Raw genomic sequence first — 18,555 nt, 5'->3', positions numbered from 1 at the left:
AGTTGAAGATGGACTCAAAGTCAACTCCTAAACCTGCTGCCAGTTTTTAGAAGACACTTTCTTCAAGCAGTGGTACAGGAAAAAGTCTGCATCTTTCAAGAAGACCATGATTTTATGCACCATTGCATGCATGACATGCCTCCCTTCCTCACCTGACCTAAACACTATTGTGGAGCCTTCTTAAACGGGAGATTTACGATGAAGGAACAGAGGTGCACACATAGGGAGGAGCTCTGGAATCCAGGGGGGCCGCAGGGGTATCAGGAACACCCCATGGCGTTATCTCACCAATTCTGGGAGCGTGCCCTTCTTGTCTTCTGAGCCCAAATGTTGACCATCCATCCTCTTATAGCAGGGGTGAAATTCACTTACCTTCCCTACCGGTTTGCAAATGTGCGTGCGCTGTTGTCCAAACATGCACAAAGCCTTCTGCACATGCGCAGAGGCTTAAAATCATCGCAAAAAAGCAAGGTCATGACATCTGCATGGATGGGCGGAGCTTCCAGCAGCCATAGCTACTGGTTCGCCTGAGCCGGATAGAACCCCTGTGTTATAGTGACCTTTTTCTTTGGCCATTTCATCTAACATTATTTTTTGGGGGTGACGTCTCTTGTTCCAGACCTAGCAGATCTTTTACCTGAATTCAGAGGCTGATCCTCTCTTTCCAGAGCTCTCATCACCATCCTTACAAGGGCTGCCGTTTTTGTTTACATCCATATCTCACAATGCTTGTCATGTCCTTCTTAGAAATTGCCTCCTCTCTTGACTTTAGTCAGGGAGCTTTCTATGGTCTATATTACAACTTCCCATAGTTTGAATTACAGGTAGTCCTTGACTTACAACAATTGGACTGAAACTTCTGTTCTTAGGCGATTGCCTGAGTGATACCCTATTTCATGACCTCTTTGCCAGGGTCGAGCAAATCGCTTGGTAAAGTGAATCCGGCTTCACCCTTGCCATAAGCCCCCCTGGGAAGGTCATAAGTGGCCGTCAATAACCCCAGGACGCTGCAACTGTTGTAAGTACATGCTGGTTACCAAGCGCCCAAATTTTGATCACGTGACCATCAGAATGTTGTGACGGTCATAAGTATGAGGACTTGTCATAACTTTTCAGCACTCTCATAATTTCAATTGGTTATTAAACAAATAGCCGTAAGCTTCTTTGAGTGAGGGTGACCTGCCTTGAAAGAGGCGGTTGTGACGCCCCTCCTCAAGAAGCCATCCCTGGATCCGGCTGTTTTGGCTAACTATCGTCCAGTCTCCAACCTTCGTTTTATTGCGAAGGTTGTTGAGAGTGTGGTGGCGCGACAGCTTCCCCAATACCTGGATGAAGCTGTCTATTTAGATCCGCTCCAGTCCGGCTTCAGACCTGGGTACAGCACGGAAACGGCATTGGTCGCGTTGGTGGATGATCTCTGGAGGGCTTGGGATAGGAGTTACTCCTCTATCCTGGTCCTGTTAGATCTCTCAGCGGCTTTTGATACCATCGACCATGGTATCATGTTGCGCCGGCTGGAGGGACTGGGAGTGGGGGGCACCGTTTTGCGGTGGTTCTCCTATCTCTCCGACCGGTCGCAGTCTGTGTTGACAGGGGGGCAGCGGTCGACCCCAAGGCGCCTTGTTTGTGGGGTGCCACAAGGATTGGTCCTCTCGCCCCTCCTGTTCAACATTTATGTGAAGCCGCTGGGTGAGATCATCCGTGGTTTTGGGGTGGAGTTCCATCAGTACGCTGATGATACTCAGCTGTACATCTCCACCTCAGACCATCCCAACGATGCCTTGGAAGTGATGTCCCAGTGCCTGGAGGCCGTGCGGGTCTGGATGGGGAGAAACAGTCTTCGACTCTACCCTTCCAAGACCAAGTGGCTGTGGCTGCCGGCGTCCCGGTATAGCTAGCTGGTGCCATCGCTGGTTATTGGGGGCGAATCATTGGCCCGCACGGAAAAGGCCCGCAACTTGGGCGTCCTCCTGGACGCATGGTTGTCTTTAGAAGAGCATATGACGGCCGTGGCCAGGGGGGCTTTTTATCAGGTTCGCCTGATATGCCAGTTGCACCCCTTTCTGGATCGGGACTCCCTATGCACGGTCACTTCTCGTCTAGACTATTGTAACACTCTCTACATGGGGCTCCCCTTGGGGTGCACCCGGAGGCTCCAACTGGTGCAGAATGCGGCCGTGCGGGGGATTATGGGAGCAACGGGGCACTCCCATGTGACTCCTCTCCTACGCGAGCTGCATTGGCTTCCGGTGGCCTTCCGGGTGTGCTTCAAGGTGTTGGTGATCACCTTTAAAACGCTCCATGGCTTAGGGCCGGGGTACTTACGGGACCGCCTTCTGCCACCAATTGCCTCCCACCGGCCAGTTTGCTCCCACAGAGAGGGCCTCCTCAGGGTGCCGTCGGCCAGACAATGTCGGCTGGCGACCCCCAGGGGGAGAGCCTTCTCTGTGGTGGCACCTACCTTCTGGAACAATCTACCCCCAGAGATACGAGTGATCCCCGACCTCCGGACTTTTCGTCGGGCCCTAAAAACCTATTTTTTTCAGTTAGCCGGGCTGTCTTGATTTAATGGTTGGTTTTAAAATATGATATGGATTTTAATTGAAATGTTTTAAATTACGGTCCAAATTTATTTAATTATTTTAAATCTATTTTAACTTTTGTGTATAAATGTTTTATCTTGGCTGTTCACCGCCCTGAGTCCGAAAGGAGAAGGGCGGTATAGAAATCTGAAAAATAAATAAATAAATAAATAAATAAATAAATAAATAAATAAATAAATAAGTAAGTAAGTAAGTAAGTAAGTTGAGGACTACTTGAAGTCTCCTTCTGGTCTCTTATCTTTGTTAAGCAGACAATCCTCATACAATAGATCCCCAAACAATCCACTTGGGGGAAAAACAGAATAACAGAGTTGGAAGGGACCTTGGAGGTCTTCTACTCCAACCCTCTGCTTAGGCAGGAAATCCTACACCACTTTCTCACAAAAGTATTTAAAACTCTTTGGTTCCTTTTTAAATTTCCCCAAAAATCCAGTTTTGACTGGTTGCCTAATTCTATTAAAACCTTTCTTTGTTTACTCTTATCTTCCAACAAAGTGGATGTCCACACCTCATCAAAAAGTGCCTGATCACTCAACCCAATACAGCACAACCAACACAAGTTGTAAAAAGGATCACACTACATCAAAAGCATCTCAGGAACCACCAAGAGACTATTACAACCACATGGAATCAGCACAGCACACAAACCAACTAAAGCCAACCCCCTCCCCCCAAATGTCCTAAGTAAAAAAAAATATCAAGGTTTGTCATATCTATTATTATGGAATGTTTTTTCAGCTTCCCTATGGGACATCCCCATCATTGCCCGGCTTAGGTATTTAAATCATCTACAGCTCCCCCTGCTCAGCTCTTAAATAACAGACAGGTATAAATATTTTAATGAAATACATAAGCATAGAGCTAAAAGAGCACTTCTTCCCCAGAAACAAATGAGTTTTAAAGCATGCTTAATTTTTCAAAGAGAACATACAATGCTGCCCCCATTCCAGTTAACCAGACAACAATTATTAGTTTAGTTTAGTTTAGTTTTATTTGATTTGTATACCGCCCTACTCCCGAAGGACTCAGGGGGTGAACAGCCACAGGATAAAAAACATAAATTGTTTGTATACTGTGCCATTTAGTTTTTCTTTTTGCCAGAAACTAACCCAGGATCAATTCTCCTCCACTTTATGAAGGTGGCTACTGAAGCCATTAAAAGACCCCTGCAAGAGGCCAAACTGTCTTTTTGCCACCGAAAGGAACTGAGCATAGCTTCACTGGAGAAAGGAAGGGGCCTAACCCTCTCCTTGGCCACCCATCCAGTGAAGGTGTTGAGAGATGGCAGGGTCAAGCAGTTGCAAAGCATGGACTGGCTGAGATGTGCAGTTACATCTCTCTTCTAAAGCAGCCCACAATTTCTGCAGATTGCAGCTATACAACTGGTGCTCTCTAGGGGTGCAGGGGGGAATCATTTCCCTCAGGCTTATTTGGTGACACTATCAGAATCAAACCAGGAATATTTTGCGTAGAATAACTGTCATCCTCTCTGCTTCCACTGGGCTGCCTTAAGTAGAAATGGAAGGAACTCTGATTGTGTCTCTCAGCAGGACCAATGAATTCCCCCACAGAGAAGTTACAGAAATGATCTGGGAAAAACTCTTTTGGCAATGCTTGACAATTCCTGGAGGGTTGATGAGACCCCAGAAAACTAGAGGAGAGCAAAGGCAGAACACTCTGCTACGTGAAACAGTGAGATCCCCTGCAAAGGGCAACTGGATGTTCATCTTTCCAATTCAATACTTTAGGGGGGGGCCCAGTCTGCAAGGCAAGAGCCTACCAGTAAAAAAACCAAGATGTGCTATTTATTTAACCATCACTACTCTTTCCTTGGGGGTGGGTGGGTTATATTTGTTCCACAATTTCCCAATGTTTATCAATTAAATGGTCAATGTTACTTTCATTGGAAATGATTCTGCATTTCAGTTTCCCCAACATTTTAGCTAGAAGCGCCTCATGCTTGACTATGTGAAAGAACACACAAAGGCAGGAGAAGGCTCACCTGTCCTATGTCCAGCATATCTGCATAGCTAAGCAGGGCAACTGGGATATCAATTTCCTCATACTGACTCCGGTTACCAGCGGGGGGCACCTGATGAGAAGAGGAGAAAGGAAAGCAGCACCTAAATAGACCACCTAGGAAACACCAACTCAATTTCTGTGGCCCAAAATCTAAACTCACCAGCATCTATTTAACAAGCATCAGAGCAGCTTTGTTCAACCTATATAGGCATCGGAAGGAGACTCTAAGACGCTAAAATTGTTACAGGATATGCGTGTTTAGGAACACAAGGGCCATGGGGAGACCAAAGGGCAATACAGACAGGACAGAATGACCTTAAGCCTTCACGAATGGGTTGTGACCACGGCAGAACTTGCAGAAATGGCTGAATCGATGTTTGATTAGGGAGGGAACAGCAGCTACTGTTATAAAAGACTGTAAACCTTTTGTGGACTTCATGTGGATTGAAATGAAGTGATGGTTTCCGAACGTACTGATTCTTTGGGGTTGAATAGGGGAGAAGGGACCCACGTGAGGCAACTCAGAAGGGGGAAACAGTTTCAAGGATGTGTATGACAATTGAAAGTCATTCCTTTAGTATCTTCTGTCTTCTTTTTGCTTTCTAATGTTCCAACACTTTCTTGCTTTTTTTTCCCCCTATCTATCCCGTTTCATCTTTTAACTTGGTGAAACATTTCCTTAACAAAGATCACAAAAGGGAAAACAGGACAACGGCGGCCGTCCCCAGCCCGGGAGGGTCCCCGCGAGCGGACTCACCAGCCTCTCCTTGCTGACGATCAGCAGCCCCCGAGCGCCGTTCACCTGCGCCAGGCGAACCTTCTCGTAGAAGGTGCAGTTGCCCCGCATCACCATGGGCACCGCGTTGCCGAAGCCTCCCTCGGGCACCTCGGAGGCCGCGCACAAGAAAGACACCGTCTGATCCTGCAGCGCCAGCAGGGACTGTGGGGGGAGCGGGAGGAGTGAGGCACCGGGGGAGCCCTTCCGTCGGCCGGCCCGCCCCGGCCCCCCACCCCCCACCCCCCACCCGACGCGAGGCACTCACCGCCTTGGCCAGGTCGTGCGGCAGGTGCGCCCACTGCGAGTTGAAGAGGATGCAGTAGTCCTTCCCGCCGCCGCCGCCGCCGCCGCCCTTCTCAGGGAAGACGCGCACCACGCCGAACTCGCCGGAGACCTGGCGGGAGGCAGAGCAGCCGGGGCAGCTCGGGGATCCCCGCCAGACGGATGGCCAGCCGCCCCCTCCCATCCCCCGCCCCGTCTCCGCGGGCGCTCACCTGGGCCACCAGCAGCGCCAGCACCCACCCGCGCGGCCCGGCAGCCGCCATGGCCGCCTCTCCCTCTCGTCTCCCGCGGGCACCGGAGGCAGCGGCAGCAGCGGCGGGGAAGGGCGACCCTCGCCAGGCAGGAAGCGGGCGCCCGTTACTTAGCAACCCCGGAAGTTCCTCCCCGGCCGGCCAGGGAGCTTCGCCTCTTCGCGGCCGGAGTGGCCTCCCGCGGAGGCTTCCGGGAGCGGGAAGCCGGAGTCCGTGGCGGGGCGGCCCGGGAGCCCCTCTCGAGCCTCGTTTCGGCGCCGCAGCGGAACGGGGATCGGCCCGAGGAGCCTCGCGCGAGAGCCCCGGAAGTCTCGGTGGCTCGCGGATGCGCCCGCCGGTCACGTGACCGCACTCCCAGACGGTAATTGGAGAAGAGGCGAGAGGGGGGGTCCCTGGAGAGCCGTGGGCGGAAGTGACGCCACGAGGCCCCGGGCGCGGGATCCCCGGCGAGAGCAAGATGGCGGTGAGCGGCGGGCCGCTGCGGGGTGGGGGGGGCGGGTCGCAAGAGGGGGCGGCTTTCTTCCCCTCCGGGTGGCGTCGGGGCTTGACGTCCTTCTGCTCCGCCCGCAGGACAAGGAGAAGAAGAAGAAGGAGAGCATCTTGGACCTCTCCAAGTACATCGACAAGACCATCCGCGTGAAGTTCCAGGGCGGCCGGGAAGGTGAGTGGCGGCGGCGGGGTCGGCGGCCGGGGCTGCCGGGGGATGGGAGTCCTACGGTCGCACGGAGAGTGCCGGCCATTTCTCCCTTTCTCTCCCCACAGCCAGCGGCGTCCTGAAAGGCTTCGACCCGCTGCTCAACCTGGTGCTGGACGGCACCATCGAATACATGAGAGGTGGGTGCCCGAAGCCCCCCCCCGGAGGGAAGGTGGGGGGCGACCCTGGCGCGGGGCTTTCGGCTCTCCCCGTGAGGGGCGGGAGATGGGTGGTGGTGGTCCTGGGCGCGCTCTGGCCTCGGGCGGGTGGGGGTGGGCTTTCCTCTCTGACGCTTCCTGGCCCAGCTAGGTGACCTCATGGGGTTCCCGTTTTCCCATCTGCTGCTCTGGAACCAGAGCCTTTGCCCAGGGGAGAGACCCTCGCCTGTTGTCTGCCTACCCATTTAACGTTTTCTGATTAACCTCCTCTTCAGATCCGGATGACCAGTACAAACTCACGGAAGACACCCGCCAGCTGGGCCTGGTGGTCTGCAGAGGGACCTCCGTGGTCCTCATCTGCCCGCAGGACGGGATGGAAGCCATTCCGAACCCCTTCATTCAGCAGCAAGATGGCTAGCCGGCCTGTAGGTCAAACCTTGGGAGGAGTGGAATGCAGTTTCTGGAAAGAAGCCACATTTGCAGGAGAAATTATTTTTTTATGCTCTTTTTGTATAGGAGGAGGACCTTATAACATTTTTTCTTATTTTGTGTGACACTGTGAGTGGGCCAGGAAATAGTCTTACACGAGGTGATGTCTTTTGTCTACAGAGGCTTGGACCATCTTTCTGCTGTAAACGATTGAAAGCACATTAGAAGGTTTGGTAAAATACAGCAGACTATTCTGGTTGGTTCCTGTTCCTTTAATCTCTGGATAAACGATGCGATCACTCCCTGTTTGGTCCCGTGTCCTCGGGCCTTCATCTTTGCGTCTTAACTCTGTGTTGTTTTCTCAGGAAGGCATCTAGGACAAGTGAACAGCAGCCAGGTGAACATTTAGTCATAAAAGAAAAGGTGATAAAATTTGTGTAGTTTGTCAGCATTCATCTTCCTTTTCATTCCTCACTGAAGGAGGAGTGTTTATTATTTGACAAATAATAAAACGCATCCTGAATCTTCTCATAAGTTGAATGTAGGAGAATGTGAAAACTCACTGATAGAGCACATTGAGAAAAAATTATAAATGGTGTCAATTTAAAGGGTACGCTGGGATTGAGGCACAACAGCTGTTTTCTTACAAATGATTCCTGGGATAGAATCTTGAACCTGGTCTGGATCTGTTTGCTTGGTAACAAACTATCCAGTGTTGTTTGTGGAGCTAGAATTTGATCCACTGCAAGAAGGTAATTATTCTATTTACATCCTGGGCCAAACAAGTAATGGCTGATCTTCCTTTTCCAACTTCTTGCCTCTCTGAGCAAGCTGCATTCAAGCAAGGGCTTGTATGCCAGTCACAGGGTTGTGGTGAAAACCTGTGTTTAAAGAAAAATACCCACTGGCTGCAGTTGTTGGAAAAGTAATTGGCAGGTATTGATAACAATTGTTTATATCAAAATACAAGATTTTCCAAGCCAACTCGTGGAGGGATAATTTTTTACTGTAAATATTTTTGTACTTAATACCATATTATGGTCATGATGAAGAACATGTTGAGGACTAAGCAGACTACTTAATGGACAATAACTAAAATGGATGACTTTGCTGAGTAAAAGCCTGAGGGAAGAAAAATCTGAGATCTCATCTTCCAATTTCCATTGAGATTCATCTCGGCCCTCTAAGGGGGCTTCTTACCACCTTTTGTCACTGACTAATAACATGAAAAATGTGCGGTCTGAATGAGAGTAAAAGTGAGATGCTTGCATTGCTAAAATAAAGCCTTTAAAACCCACAGTAGGCTCCTATAGGATATGAAGATCTCTGACTGCTCCTATGCTACATAAAAGATTCCTAATTTTAAGAATTTTATAACAGAGGGCAAACTTGTAACACCTAGGAGGCTGAATCACAAAAGATAAGGATGTTAAAGAGGAAGATAACACAAATGCCAGTCAGTCAAACATGCTTCTTGGGGCAGTTTGATCTGCTCCATGGCCGACTTGTTTCTCCAAAGGGAGATGAGCCTCCCAGCCACAGTCCAGCCCATCATTCCCGTTAGGGTTAAGTCTTTTGAAATGCCATTCCTGCAATGTTTGGGTAAGGATCAAAGACTGGGCAGCTGAGCAGTTATTAACATTTCATCCTACTGTTGTATTAAGCAACTCAAGTGGCAAACATTCTTAATACTCCTGCCTCTTCCGCTTTTCCCCATAACAGCCCTGCGAGGTGGAGTGGGTTGCGCTGTCAGAGAAAGAATGGCGCAGAAGTCATCCAGCCGGCGCTTATGCCTAAAATGGGACTGGAACTGACGGTTTCTCAGCCTGCACCTTCATCCTGATAGCAAACCGCCTCCCCACTAGTTGTTTCGTGTTGCCATTTCTAACCCCCAGGCTTGGTAATGTTCCTCCTCTTGTATCAAAACAGTTGTGCTTGCTCCAGGCGGACAGGCAAACGAGATTGCCACCAAGCAGCAAGTGGGGATGAGGGGTTGGGACATGGGTCCCTGGGTAAAGGAAGATGGTCTCTATTTTTAGGATTGGAGTTGTGTCTATATTGGGCCTAGCAACTGCTCTGCTGGCTTTTCACCATGGTTTGAATGGGAGCCAAGGTCACAGGACAGGAGGGCGTTTTATTCTGGGTTTGGCTTCTTGAGTCAGCCAGCCAGCCAGCCAGCATGGATCCGTCCCCGTGTGCGGCAATTCAGGCCAGTCTTCAGTGTGATGCAGTCCTGGAAGTGGGGGGAAAGTGCTTCCCAGTCAACCGGTGGGCCCTGGCCCGCCACAGCAGCTATTTTGAGGCCATGTTCTTTGGCGGCACCCGGGAGTGTGTAGAGCGGCACATTCGGATCCAGGGGATTGAGGCGGAGCCCTTCCAGGCACTTCTGGACTTTACCCAGACAGGCAGCCTTGGCATCACCCCTGGCAATGTCACCAGCCTTCTGCAGACAGCAGACTTCCTGCAGCTGGAGGCTGCCAAGAGGCGCTGTGAGACCTTTCTGGAAAGGGAACTGCATGTTTCCAACTGCCTCAGCCTCAGGGCCTACGCACAGCACTTTGCCTGTGCGGCACTCGGCTCTGCTGCCTTCAACGTGGCCCTCAGCCACTGGGCTGATGTGGTGACCCACGGCGAGGTTGAGGAGCTGCCCAAGGCCACTTTGATGGAGCTGCTGCAGAGCGACGAGCTCTTCGTGGCTCATGAGGATGTGGTCTTCGACACGGTGATGCAGTGGGTACTGGCCGACCTGCCCGGGCGGGCCAAGGATTTCCTGGAGCTGGTGGGGCTGGTGCGGGTCCCCTTCCTCAGCCTTCCCTTCCTTGGCCTCCTGGTGAAGCGCAGCCAGCGTCCTGGGCTGGATGCTCCGGCTCAGCTACTGAAAGAGCTGGACCGCTTCCCACCTCCCAACTGGCAGGACGCTGCCCAGGCCCCCTGCGCAAGCCGGAGCTATGAGACTCTCTTCGTGATGGCCGGGAAACGCGACCAAGAGCAGCAGGAGCTCTTCCACTTCCTGCCCAAGACGGGAGCCTGGCAGGCCTGCTCGCCACTCAAGCGCAAAAACCTCACCCAGTATGCTGTGGCTGCCGTGGGTAATGCTCCTTCCCTCAGGGTGGGGGTGGGCTCTGGGCTGCAGCCCCATAACAAGGGGAGGGGAGAAGAACTGCCAAAGCAGCTCCTGGCTTGCTCTACTCTAGAAGCCCCTTCACCAGAGCTGCACATTGTAATTGGAAAGGCTCTTCAGCTCTCTGCCCTGGGGCCGGTTCCTCGCTTTGCGGTTGCTGGGCTTTTTGGCCTCCCTTCCCAATGCCCAGGGAGGAACTGGAAGGAAGTGGGAGCCGGGATTCAAACCTGGCTCCAAGTCTGCATGGGCTGCAAGCTAGAAAGTGCACAGGTGAGAGTCTTCTGAATGCACTCTGGACAGTTGCTCTGCTTCTGGGTGGCAGGGAGCCCGCTCACTTCTGAGCACCATGTGGCTGGCCAGGGTGGGGCCTGGAGAAATCAGGGGGGGTCCCTTTCATTGGGGGGGGGACCCTTGGGACATGGTCACTTATCCTCCTGTGACAAGATGTATTCGGCAGCTGAGCTTCTTGTTCTGTGAGACTCCCCCCTCTTGCAGGATTGGCCCTCCACTTTATCGAGGGCCTACCTCGATGACGGGCTTTGGAACCCCGAGAGGTGGCATGTGGCGAAGAGGGGGTTGAGGGGTTTTTTAAAATTGTCATTTGCCAATCTTTTAAGGGGTTTGGGGAGGGGGGAGGGCTGTTTGGCAAAGGATAGGGAGGGTGATTTGTTGGGGAGGGGGCCAGGCCCGGCACAGGGTCGCATTAGGGGAGGTGTGGAGCAGGGATCGGAGGGGGTTGGTGTTGGTAGGGAAGAGGGCGATGTCATCAGGACCGTGGGTGGGAGGGGCAGGTATGGTGGGAGCAGGGGGCCATATCATGTTGTGGGGGCATGCACCCACTGTCTCCAAGTGGTGACGTGCTCCGGTTCCCAATGCTCTCCTCATTCCCTGGGTTGTTCAGAGCCTCAGAGCCTGAATCTTAGGCTGATGTTGTGCAACGCCAGGTCCGTGGTTAATAAAGCCCCCCTCATTTGTGAGCTGATTTAGGAGGGGGGAGTGGACCTGGCGGGTATTACAGAGACCTGGTTGGGCCTGGAAGGGGGCGATCCCCCTCGTAGAAATGTGCCCACCGGGTTTCCGCGCATTTCATCAGCCGAGGGCCCAGGGTAGGGGTGGGAGGGTGGCGGTTATTGTAAAGGAAGGTCTTGATCCTAGGGAGGCCACTGTACCTCAGATAGCCGGCTGTGAGTCTCTCCTTGTGAAGTGGGGCCATGGGAGGCAAGATGGGCCTGCTGGTTGCATACCTGGCTCCTTGCTGCATGGCAGCAACCCTGCCTGAGCTCCTCAACGTTATAGCCGGGGTGGCGGTTGATACCCCCAGGCTTTTAGTCATGGGGGATTTCAACCTGCCGTCCATCGGTGAAGCATCTGAGGTGGCTTGGGAGTTCATGGCTTCCATGACGGCCATGGACCTGACCCAGTTAATTCAGGGCCCCACTCACACAGGAGGAAACACGCTGGACCTGGTTTTCGTCTCTGGTCAGTGGTTGAATGGCCTAGATACAGGGGATATAGTCATTGAACCCTTGTCATGGTCAGACCATTCTCTCCTTAGACTTGACTTCCTGACCGCTACACCCCACCGCAGGGAGGCGGAACCGACTAGGTGGTTCCGCCCCAGGCGCCTGATGGATCCTGATAGGTTCCAAATGGAGCTTGGGCCATTTCCTGAGACTCTGGCTCACGACTCGACGGGAGACCTGGTGGCCGCCTGGAATAGAGCGGCCGCTGGTGCTTTAGATCGGATTGTGCCTTTGCGGCCTCTGACCCGGCGCCGAATCTGCCCAGCTCCTTGGTTCTCCGAAGAGCTGAGGGGGATGAAGCGCCGGAAAAGATGCCTAGAGAGCAGTTGGAAGGCTAGTCGTTCCAAATCTGACCGTACACTAGTGAGGTCTTATATCAAGACAACTTAGTGGTGATAAAAGCAGCGAAGTGTAACTACTTTTCCACTCTTATTGCGTCGGCAGATAATCGTCCAGCTGCCTTGTTTAGGGTGACCCACTCCCTCCTCCATTTGGGAGCGCGGGAAGACCCCTTGCAAGGACGTGCTGAGGATTTTGCGCATTATCTGCACAATAAAGTCGCTCAAATTCAGGAAGTTCTGGACTCTGACTGGGTGGATTCAGGCGGGTTGTCCAAGGTGTGTCTTGAGAATGTTATCTGGGATGAGTTTGACCCTGTGACCCCCGAGGACGTGGACAGGATGCTGGGGAGGTTGAACGCAACCACATGTTTATTGGACCCGTGTCCCTCCTGGTTGGTGCTGGCTACCCAGGAGGTTACACGAGGCTGGCTCCAGAGGATTATAAACGCTTCCTTGAGTGAGGGTTTCTTGTCTCCCGCCTTGAAAGAAGCGGTGGTGAGGCCCCTCCTCAAGAAGCCCTCTCTGTACCCAGCTGTTTTGGCAAACTATTGTCCAGTTTCCAACCTTCGCTTTCTGGCGAAGGTTGTTGAGAGAGTGGTGGCGCGACAGCTCCCACAGTACCTGGATGAAACCGTCTATCTAGATCCGTTCCAGTCCGGCTTCAGGCCTGGGTACAGCACGGAAACGGCATTGGTCGCGTTGGTTGATGATCTCTGGAGGGCTCGGGACAGGGGTTGTTCCTCTGTTCTGGTCCTATTAGACCTCTCAGCGGCTTTTGATACCATCGACCATGGTATCATGCTGCACCGGTTGGAAGAGTTAGGGGTGGGGGCACCGTTTTACGGTGGTTCTCCTATCTCTCCGACAGGTCGCAGTCCGTGTTGGCTGGGGGGCAGAGGTCGACCTCAAGGTACCTGGTTTGTGGGGTGCCGCAAGGGTCGGTCCTCTCGCCTCTCCTGTTCAACATTTATGTGAAGCCGCTGGGTGAGATCGTCCGTGGTTTTGGGGTGCAGTGCCATCTGTACGCTGATGACACTCAGCTGTACATCTCCACCCCAGACCACCCCAACGATGCCTTTGAAGTGATGTCCCGGTGCCTGGAGGCTGTGTGGGTCTGGATGGGGAGGAACAGGCTCCGACTCAACCCCTCCAAGACTGAGTGGCTGTGGTTGCCGGCGTCCTGATATAGCCAGCTGGTGCCAACTTGGGTGTCCTCCTGGACGCACGGCTGTCTTTAGAAGAGCATATGACGGCTGTGGCCAGGGGGCTTTCTATCAGGTTCTCTTGATACGCCAGTTGCACCCCTTTCTGGATCGGGACTCCTTATGCACGGTCACTCATGCCCTCGTCACTTCCCGCCTGGACTACTGCAATGCTCTCTACATGGGGCTCCCCTTGAGGAGCACCCGGAGGCTCCAACTGGTGCAGAATGCAGCCATGTGGGTACTTATGGGAGGCGACATGGCGCTCCCATGTAATACCTCTCCTGCGCGAGCTGCATTGGCTTCCAGTGGTCTTCCGGGTGCCCTTCAAGATACTGGTTCTCATCTTCAAAGCGTTCCATGGCTTAGGGCCCGGTTATTTACGAGACCACCTTCTGCCACCGATAACCTCCCACCGGCCAATACGCTCCCACAGAGAGGGTCTCCTCAGGGTGCTGTCGGTCAGGCAATGTCGACTGGCGACCCCCTGGGGAAGAGCCTTCTCTGTGGGGGCACCCGCCATCTGGAATGAGCTACCCCCAGGGATATGACTGATCCCAGACCTCCGAACCTTTCGCTGGGCTTTGAAAACGTTGCTATTTCGGCAAACCAGGCTGGCTTAAAATTTTTTATTGGTGAATTTTATGGGTAAGGGGTTTTAAATTGGGGAAAGCCATTAGGGATTTAATTTTGTTTTAAATGTATTTTAATGTTTATATTGTATGTTTTTAAATCTTGGCTGTTCACCGCCCCGAGTCCTTCGGGAGAGGGGGCGGTATAAAAATAAATAAATTGTCAGAGTGAGTGAGTTCAGAGCCCTTTGGGAGGCTATTGGGTGTCATGGCCAAATAGGGAACGGATTGTTCTGAGGCAATCTACCTTGAGACACCAGGCCTTGGGTACAGCTGCCATCAGCGCTTACCTTGGGCTCCAGGCAGTGCTCCCGCTCCTCCCACTCGGTGGGTGGGTGGCAGTCAGCCTGCCCCACTTTAGGATGCTCAGCAGGATGAATCTGCCCAGTGCCATGTTGGTGCTGAGGGTCCTGGGGAGGGCAAGGGAGCCACCTCTCTGTGCCAGGAGGGAGCAACCCAAGCCTTTCCTTTTCCCAACCAGGAACAAAGTGCTGGCCTCCTCCGGACACAGAGCCTCCTTTCCCTGTGCTCTTTCTGCAGGCAACCTGCTCTTCGTCACGGGAGGGAACTTCCGAGAGGAGTTTTTTTGGGCCCCTGTGGACTGGGTGTGGATCTATAACAGCTGGGATGACAGCTGGCTGGAGGGGCCAGCCATGAAGGAGGCTCGCGACAGCCACTGCGCAGTCGGGGTTGGTTTCCATTTGTATGTAATGGGGGGGAGCACCCCGGAGGGCATCACCCCCAGCGTTGAGTGCCTCGCCCTGACCGACTCCTCCTGGAAGCCCACCAGTCCCCTGATCCACCCTGTCGAACGAGCTGGAGCCACCGGTGTGGGGACGCGGATCTACGTGGTCTGTGGCATGGATGAGAATGGCGATGTCTGCCAGGCAGTTCAGCGGCTGGACATAGAGACGGACATGTGGGATGTTGTTTCTTTCTCACCACTGCCAAGGTGAGGCTTAGCCGGCTTTCCTGGGGTCTTTTGGGGGAGGAGGGTGGGCTGCAGAGAATGGAGGACTTAGAGGTTCCCTGGCGTCTTGTAGAATAGAATAGAATAGAATAGAATAGAATAGAATTCTTTATTGGCCAAGTGTGATTGGACACACAAGGAATTTGACTTTGGTGCACATGCTCTCAGTGTACATAAAAGGAAGAAAAAAGAAAAAAAGAGGAAAAAATACATTAATCAAGAATCATAAGATACAACACTTAGTGATAGTCATAGGTTACTAATAAGCAATCAAATCATACTAGGAAACAGAACAATATAAATCGTAAAAATACAAGCAACATGGTTATATAAGACAGAGAAGGTAGATACTAGTAAGGAAGAGAAGAATAATAGTAATACAGTCTTAGTAAATAGTTTGACAGTGTTGTGGGAATTAGTTGTTTAGCAGAGTGATGGCATTCGGGAAAAAACTGTCCTTGTGTCTAGTTGTTCTGGTGTGCAGTGCCCTATAATGTCATTTTGAGGGCAGAAGTTGAAACAATTTATGTCCGGGATGTGAGGGGTCTGTAGGTATTTTCTTAGCCCTCTTTTTGACTCATGCAGTATACAGATCCTCAATGGAAGGCAAGTTGGTAGCAATTATTTTTTCTGCAGTTCTAATTATCCATTGAAGTCTGTGTGTCTTACTTGGTTGCAGAGCCAAACCAGACAGTTATAGAGGTGCAGATTGCAGACTCAATAATTCCTCTGTAGAATTGAATCAGCAGCTCTTTGGCCAGTTTGAGCTTTCTGAGTTGGCGCACAAAGAACGTTCTTTCTTGTGCTTTTTTTATGACATTTTTGATATTAGATGGCCAAAGAGGAGAGGTCAGGGCAAAAGGGGGGTTTGAGGCCATTCCTATCCTTCATCAGATGTGCCATTTTGGGGAAAGATTCCTTACTCGTGCCAAGTTCAGATAGATGAAGCTACTGTTTGAAAGGCCACCCCAATGGGCGGCCAGATGTGGAGCACCCCAATAGGACTGAGCTCTTCAGCTGCTGGCAACTCAGGCCCTGGAGGGAGCTCTTTGTGGGGCAGGGGAGCTCCATCAGTAGGTCCAACTAGCTCGAGAGAGCAGTGCTCTCCATCCCACCCTGCCCTGTTTCTCTTCCCTTCAGGTATGACCTCTGTGTGGCAGCCTTGAACGGGGCCCTCTACACCGTCGGAGGTGGGGCCTTCCGCTTCGATGTCTGCACCGATGAGTGGACCCCTATGGAGGACAACAGCCTGGCTCAGAAGTTCTTTGAAGGATGCAGCTCGGCCAACGGACGCATCTATCTGCTGGCAGAGCGGCGGGGGAACGCTGCAGTCCCAAACATGGTGATTCTGGACCCCTACAAGGAGGTGTGCCAGGAAGTGGGCCAATGGCTCCCCTGCCCCCTCCCAATCCACGGAATGGCCTCTATACGCAGGTTCAACACCTGGGGGTGCCAGGCATAGCCAGGGGTGCTGCCGCCTCCCTTCTGAAGAGATCCCCAGGGCAGAGATTGGCCTCCATGGAGGGTACATCTGAGCCCTCCTGTTCTGCCGACATTGGTCCCGAGACATGAGGGGGGATTCCCTTCACAGATCCGTAGAGTGGGAGCAACCTTGGAGATCACTGGGCTGTTCCTGGTGTCAATACAGGAACCCCCAACTGAAGGCCCTCAAGCCCCCCCCCCCGAAGCCGGTCCCTGCATTCAGCCACCCCAGGGCATCCCACAGGCTAAACACGGCCCAACTGCTGCTCCTTGAGCCCCATCTCACCTTGCTTGCTCTCCCCTGGAGACACCCTTCCCCCACACCATTTCCAATATCCTTTCTAAAATGTGGTGCACAGGACTGACCCGTGCTGAAACAAGGGCCTCTTGTGGTCTTGGTTTGACCTATCGATACAGCCGGGCATGTCATTGCTACAATTGTAGGATTTTCCTGCTTCGATACTTGGTGGTTGCCGGAGTTTCTTCTGTGCTTTCTCTAAACACAACCTTCAGCTGGATTTCCTCCCTTATGTCTTGGTTGGCTTCCGTTGCCCCCTGCCGCGCTTTGCTATAAGTGCGAGCAGGTGGGATGTGGAGGTCCTGAACTTGTTCTCCAAGGAATCAGTGATTTTGCAAATTCATTTGTAATTTTATTAGTCTTTTTAAATTTTAGGCTTATAAATTCAAGGTAACATTTGTAGTTCAGAGTTGAACTTCAGGGTTTTTGTTGCTTTCTGTACTTTTTTTTTTTTGCAAATGTTTCAATTATCCAACAAGGTAACATCAGTTTTAGGCTTATGTTTTTTAAGTCATTGGTTTGATTACCTATTTATTTGTGTCATAAATTTATGAATTTATAAATGTTACTATTAAACATTTAAGCTGGTTTATCACTTACGGTTTATGTATACATTTATTTCAAACTTAAATTCTTTCCATCTGAAAGTTAAGGATACTGAGTTGGAATGTAAATGGTATGCAAAATAAGGTACTGCAGGTGGCTTATATAGTGATAGGAGAAATCCCTGAGCCCCACACAGAACGGGGTCATGTGGTGCTGGCAAGAGAAGAACAGACAAATTGTATATCCACAAGGACATCCACTCAGGGCTTATTAAGGCAAGGAGGTAACATCTTAAGCGCAGAGATGACGGAATCTGTTCATTTGTGGAACCCCGGATCATGGATAATCTTGAGTTATTGCATGAAATTTTAAGACCTCTCAGTCAAAGAAAAATGGATAAAAAATTGGGGGCGGGGTTTCTTTCAATGTTATTATTTAATCATAATAAAAAAACTACCATCGCTAGCCGGGGTGGGAGCGCTTCCTTTCCGTCGGTGTCCGGGGCCAGGCCTCTCCTTCAGACCTAGGGGATCAGCGCAAGATTACCCACGGGGCAGCGGGACGCAGCATCGGTCCACCCAGTAGCAGCATCGGCCAAAGGAGCCAAACTGCGGAGGCCACTGGGCGCCTGGGGCTTGGCTGCTCTTCCGGGAGACAATCACGGGGCTGATCCAGCAGACCCCTTTTGCTCGGACTCGGCCAGCTTGGATGCGGCTCGGCGGCGGCGGGATTTGCCGGCACGGTCGGTCGGATTCGTCCCCGGGCGGTTCAGAAGCCCAGCAAGCCGGCGGCCGAGTCCGGCGTCTGCGCTCTCCTGCCGGGCGGGGCGGACTGGGCGTCCGTGGCGGGGTTTCACGGCTCCCTTCCGCGAGCGGAGGCTCTCAGGCGGGAGGGCCGGGCTGGCAACGCAGGGCGGCGTCGCGTAGCAGCAGGTCTTCGCGGGGCGACCAGGGCCGGGCGTAGCCGCCGCGCTGCAGCAGCAGCCGGTTGAGGGTCTGCTCGAAGTTGACGTGATTCCGCGTCATAAGCAGGTACTCGCGCCGCTCCAGCAGGTGGGGGCAGTCGCAGGTGTTGGGCACCCAGAGGTACTCGCGCGAGCGCAGCGGGTAGCGGTTGCGGTACGTCTGCTGCACCTGCACGTCGTAGCGTGTCTCGGAGCCGACGTAGCGCTTCGAGAGGATCCGTGCTCGGAAGACTGCCGGGAAGAAGCCCGCCCGCTCGCC

At 52.4% G+C, this 18,555-nt stretch overlaps 4 protein-coding genes across 11 annotated transcripts in view; 2 read left to right on the top strand and 2 right to left on the bottom strand.

Moving 5' to 3' along the window:
* Positions 1-6,385, bottom strand: part of SPPL2B (signal peptide peptidase like 2B) — a 30,412-nt gene extending 24,027 nt beyond the window's left edge. For all 4 annotated transcript variants that reach the window (XM_060681640.2, XM_034425833.3, XM_087893174.1 and 1 more), the window contains exons 1-4: positions 5,898-6,385; positions 5,669-5,797; positions 5,383-5,565; positions 4,606-4,695 (exon numbers count right to left, since the gene is read on the bottom strand). In XM_060681640.2, coding sequence (XP_060537623.2) covers positions 4,606-4,695; positions 5,383-5,565; positions 5,669-5,797; positions 5,898-5,948 — 453 coding nt within the window. In that variant the 5' untranslated portion in view covers positions 5,949-6,385. The remainder of the gene's footprint in view (positions 1-4,605; positions 4,696-5,382; positions 5,566-5,668; positions 5,798-5,897) is intronic.
* LSM7 (LSM7 homolog, U6 small nuclear RNA and mRNA degradation associated) lies at positions 6,285-8,514 on the top strand. The gene is made up of 4 exons (XM_060681632.2): positions 6,285-6,399; positions 6,507-6,597; positions 6,699-6,770; positions 7,064-8,514. Exons 1-4 carry the CDS (start codon positions 6,394-6,396, stop codon positions 7,204-7,206), a joined length of 312 nt encoding a protein of 103 aa, XP_060537615.2. The 5' UTR covers positions 6,285-6,393; the 3' UTR covers positions 7,207-8,514.
* A 697-nt stretch (positions 8,515-9,211) lies between these two features.
* On the top strand, positions 9,212-17,381 carry LOC117670571 (kelch-like protein 21). The gene is made up of 3 exons (XM_034425837.3): positions 9,212-10,306; positions 14,577-14,988; positions 16,147-17,381. Exons 1-3 carry the CDS (start codon positions 9,319-9,321, stop codon positions 16,466-16,468), a joined length of 1,722 nt encoding a protein of 573 aa, XP_034281728.2. The 5' UTR covers positions 9,212-9,318; the 3' UTR covers positions 16,469-17,381.
* ADAMTSL5 (ADAMTS like 5) overlaps positions 17,370-18,555 on the bottom strand; it is a 50,823-nt gene continuing 49,637 nt past the window's right edge. For all 5 annotated transcript variants that reach the window (XM_034425838.3, XM_087893210.1, XM_087893213.1 and 2 more), the window contains one exon: positions 17,370-18,527. In XM_034425838.3, the coding sequence (XP_034281729.1) occupies positions 18,214-18,527 (314 nt within the window). In that variant the 3' untranslated portion in view covers positions 17,370-18,213. The remainder of the gene's footprint in view (positions 18,528-18,555) is intronic.

The sequence above is a fragment of the Pantherophis guttatus genome, chromosome 1 (genome assembly GCF_059756535.1).
Source record: "Pantherophis guttatus breed Tessera chromosome 1, ASM5975653v1, whole genome shotgun sequence".
NCBI lineage: Eukaryota > Metazoa > Chordata > Lepidosauria > Squamata > Colubridae > Pantherophis > Pantherophis guttatus.
The sequence above is the reverse complement of the archived record's forward strand: the minus strand, read 5'-3'. Positions and strand labels throughout refer to the sequence as shown.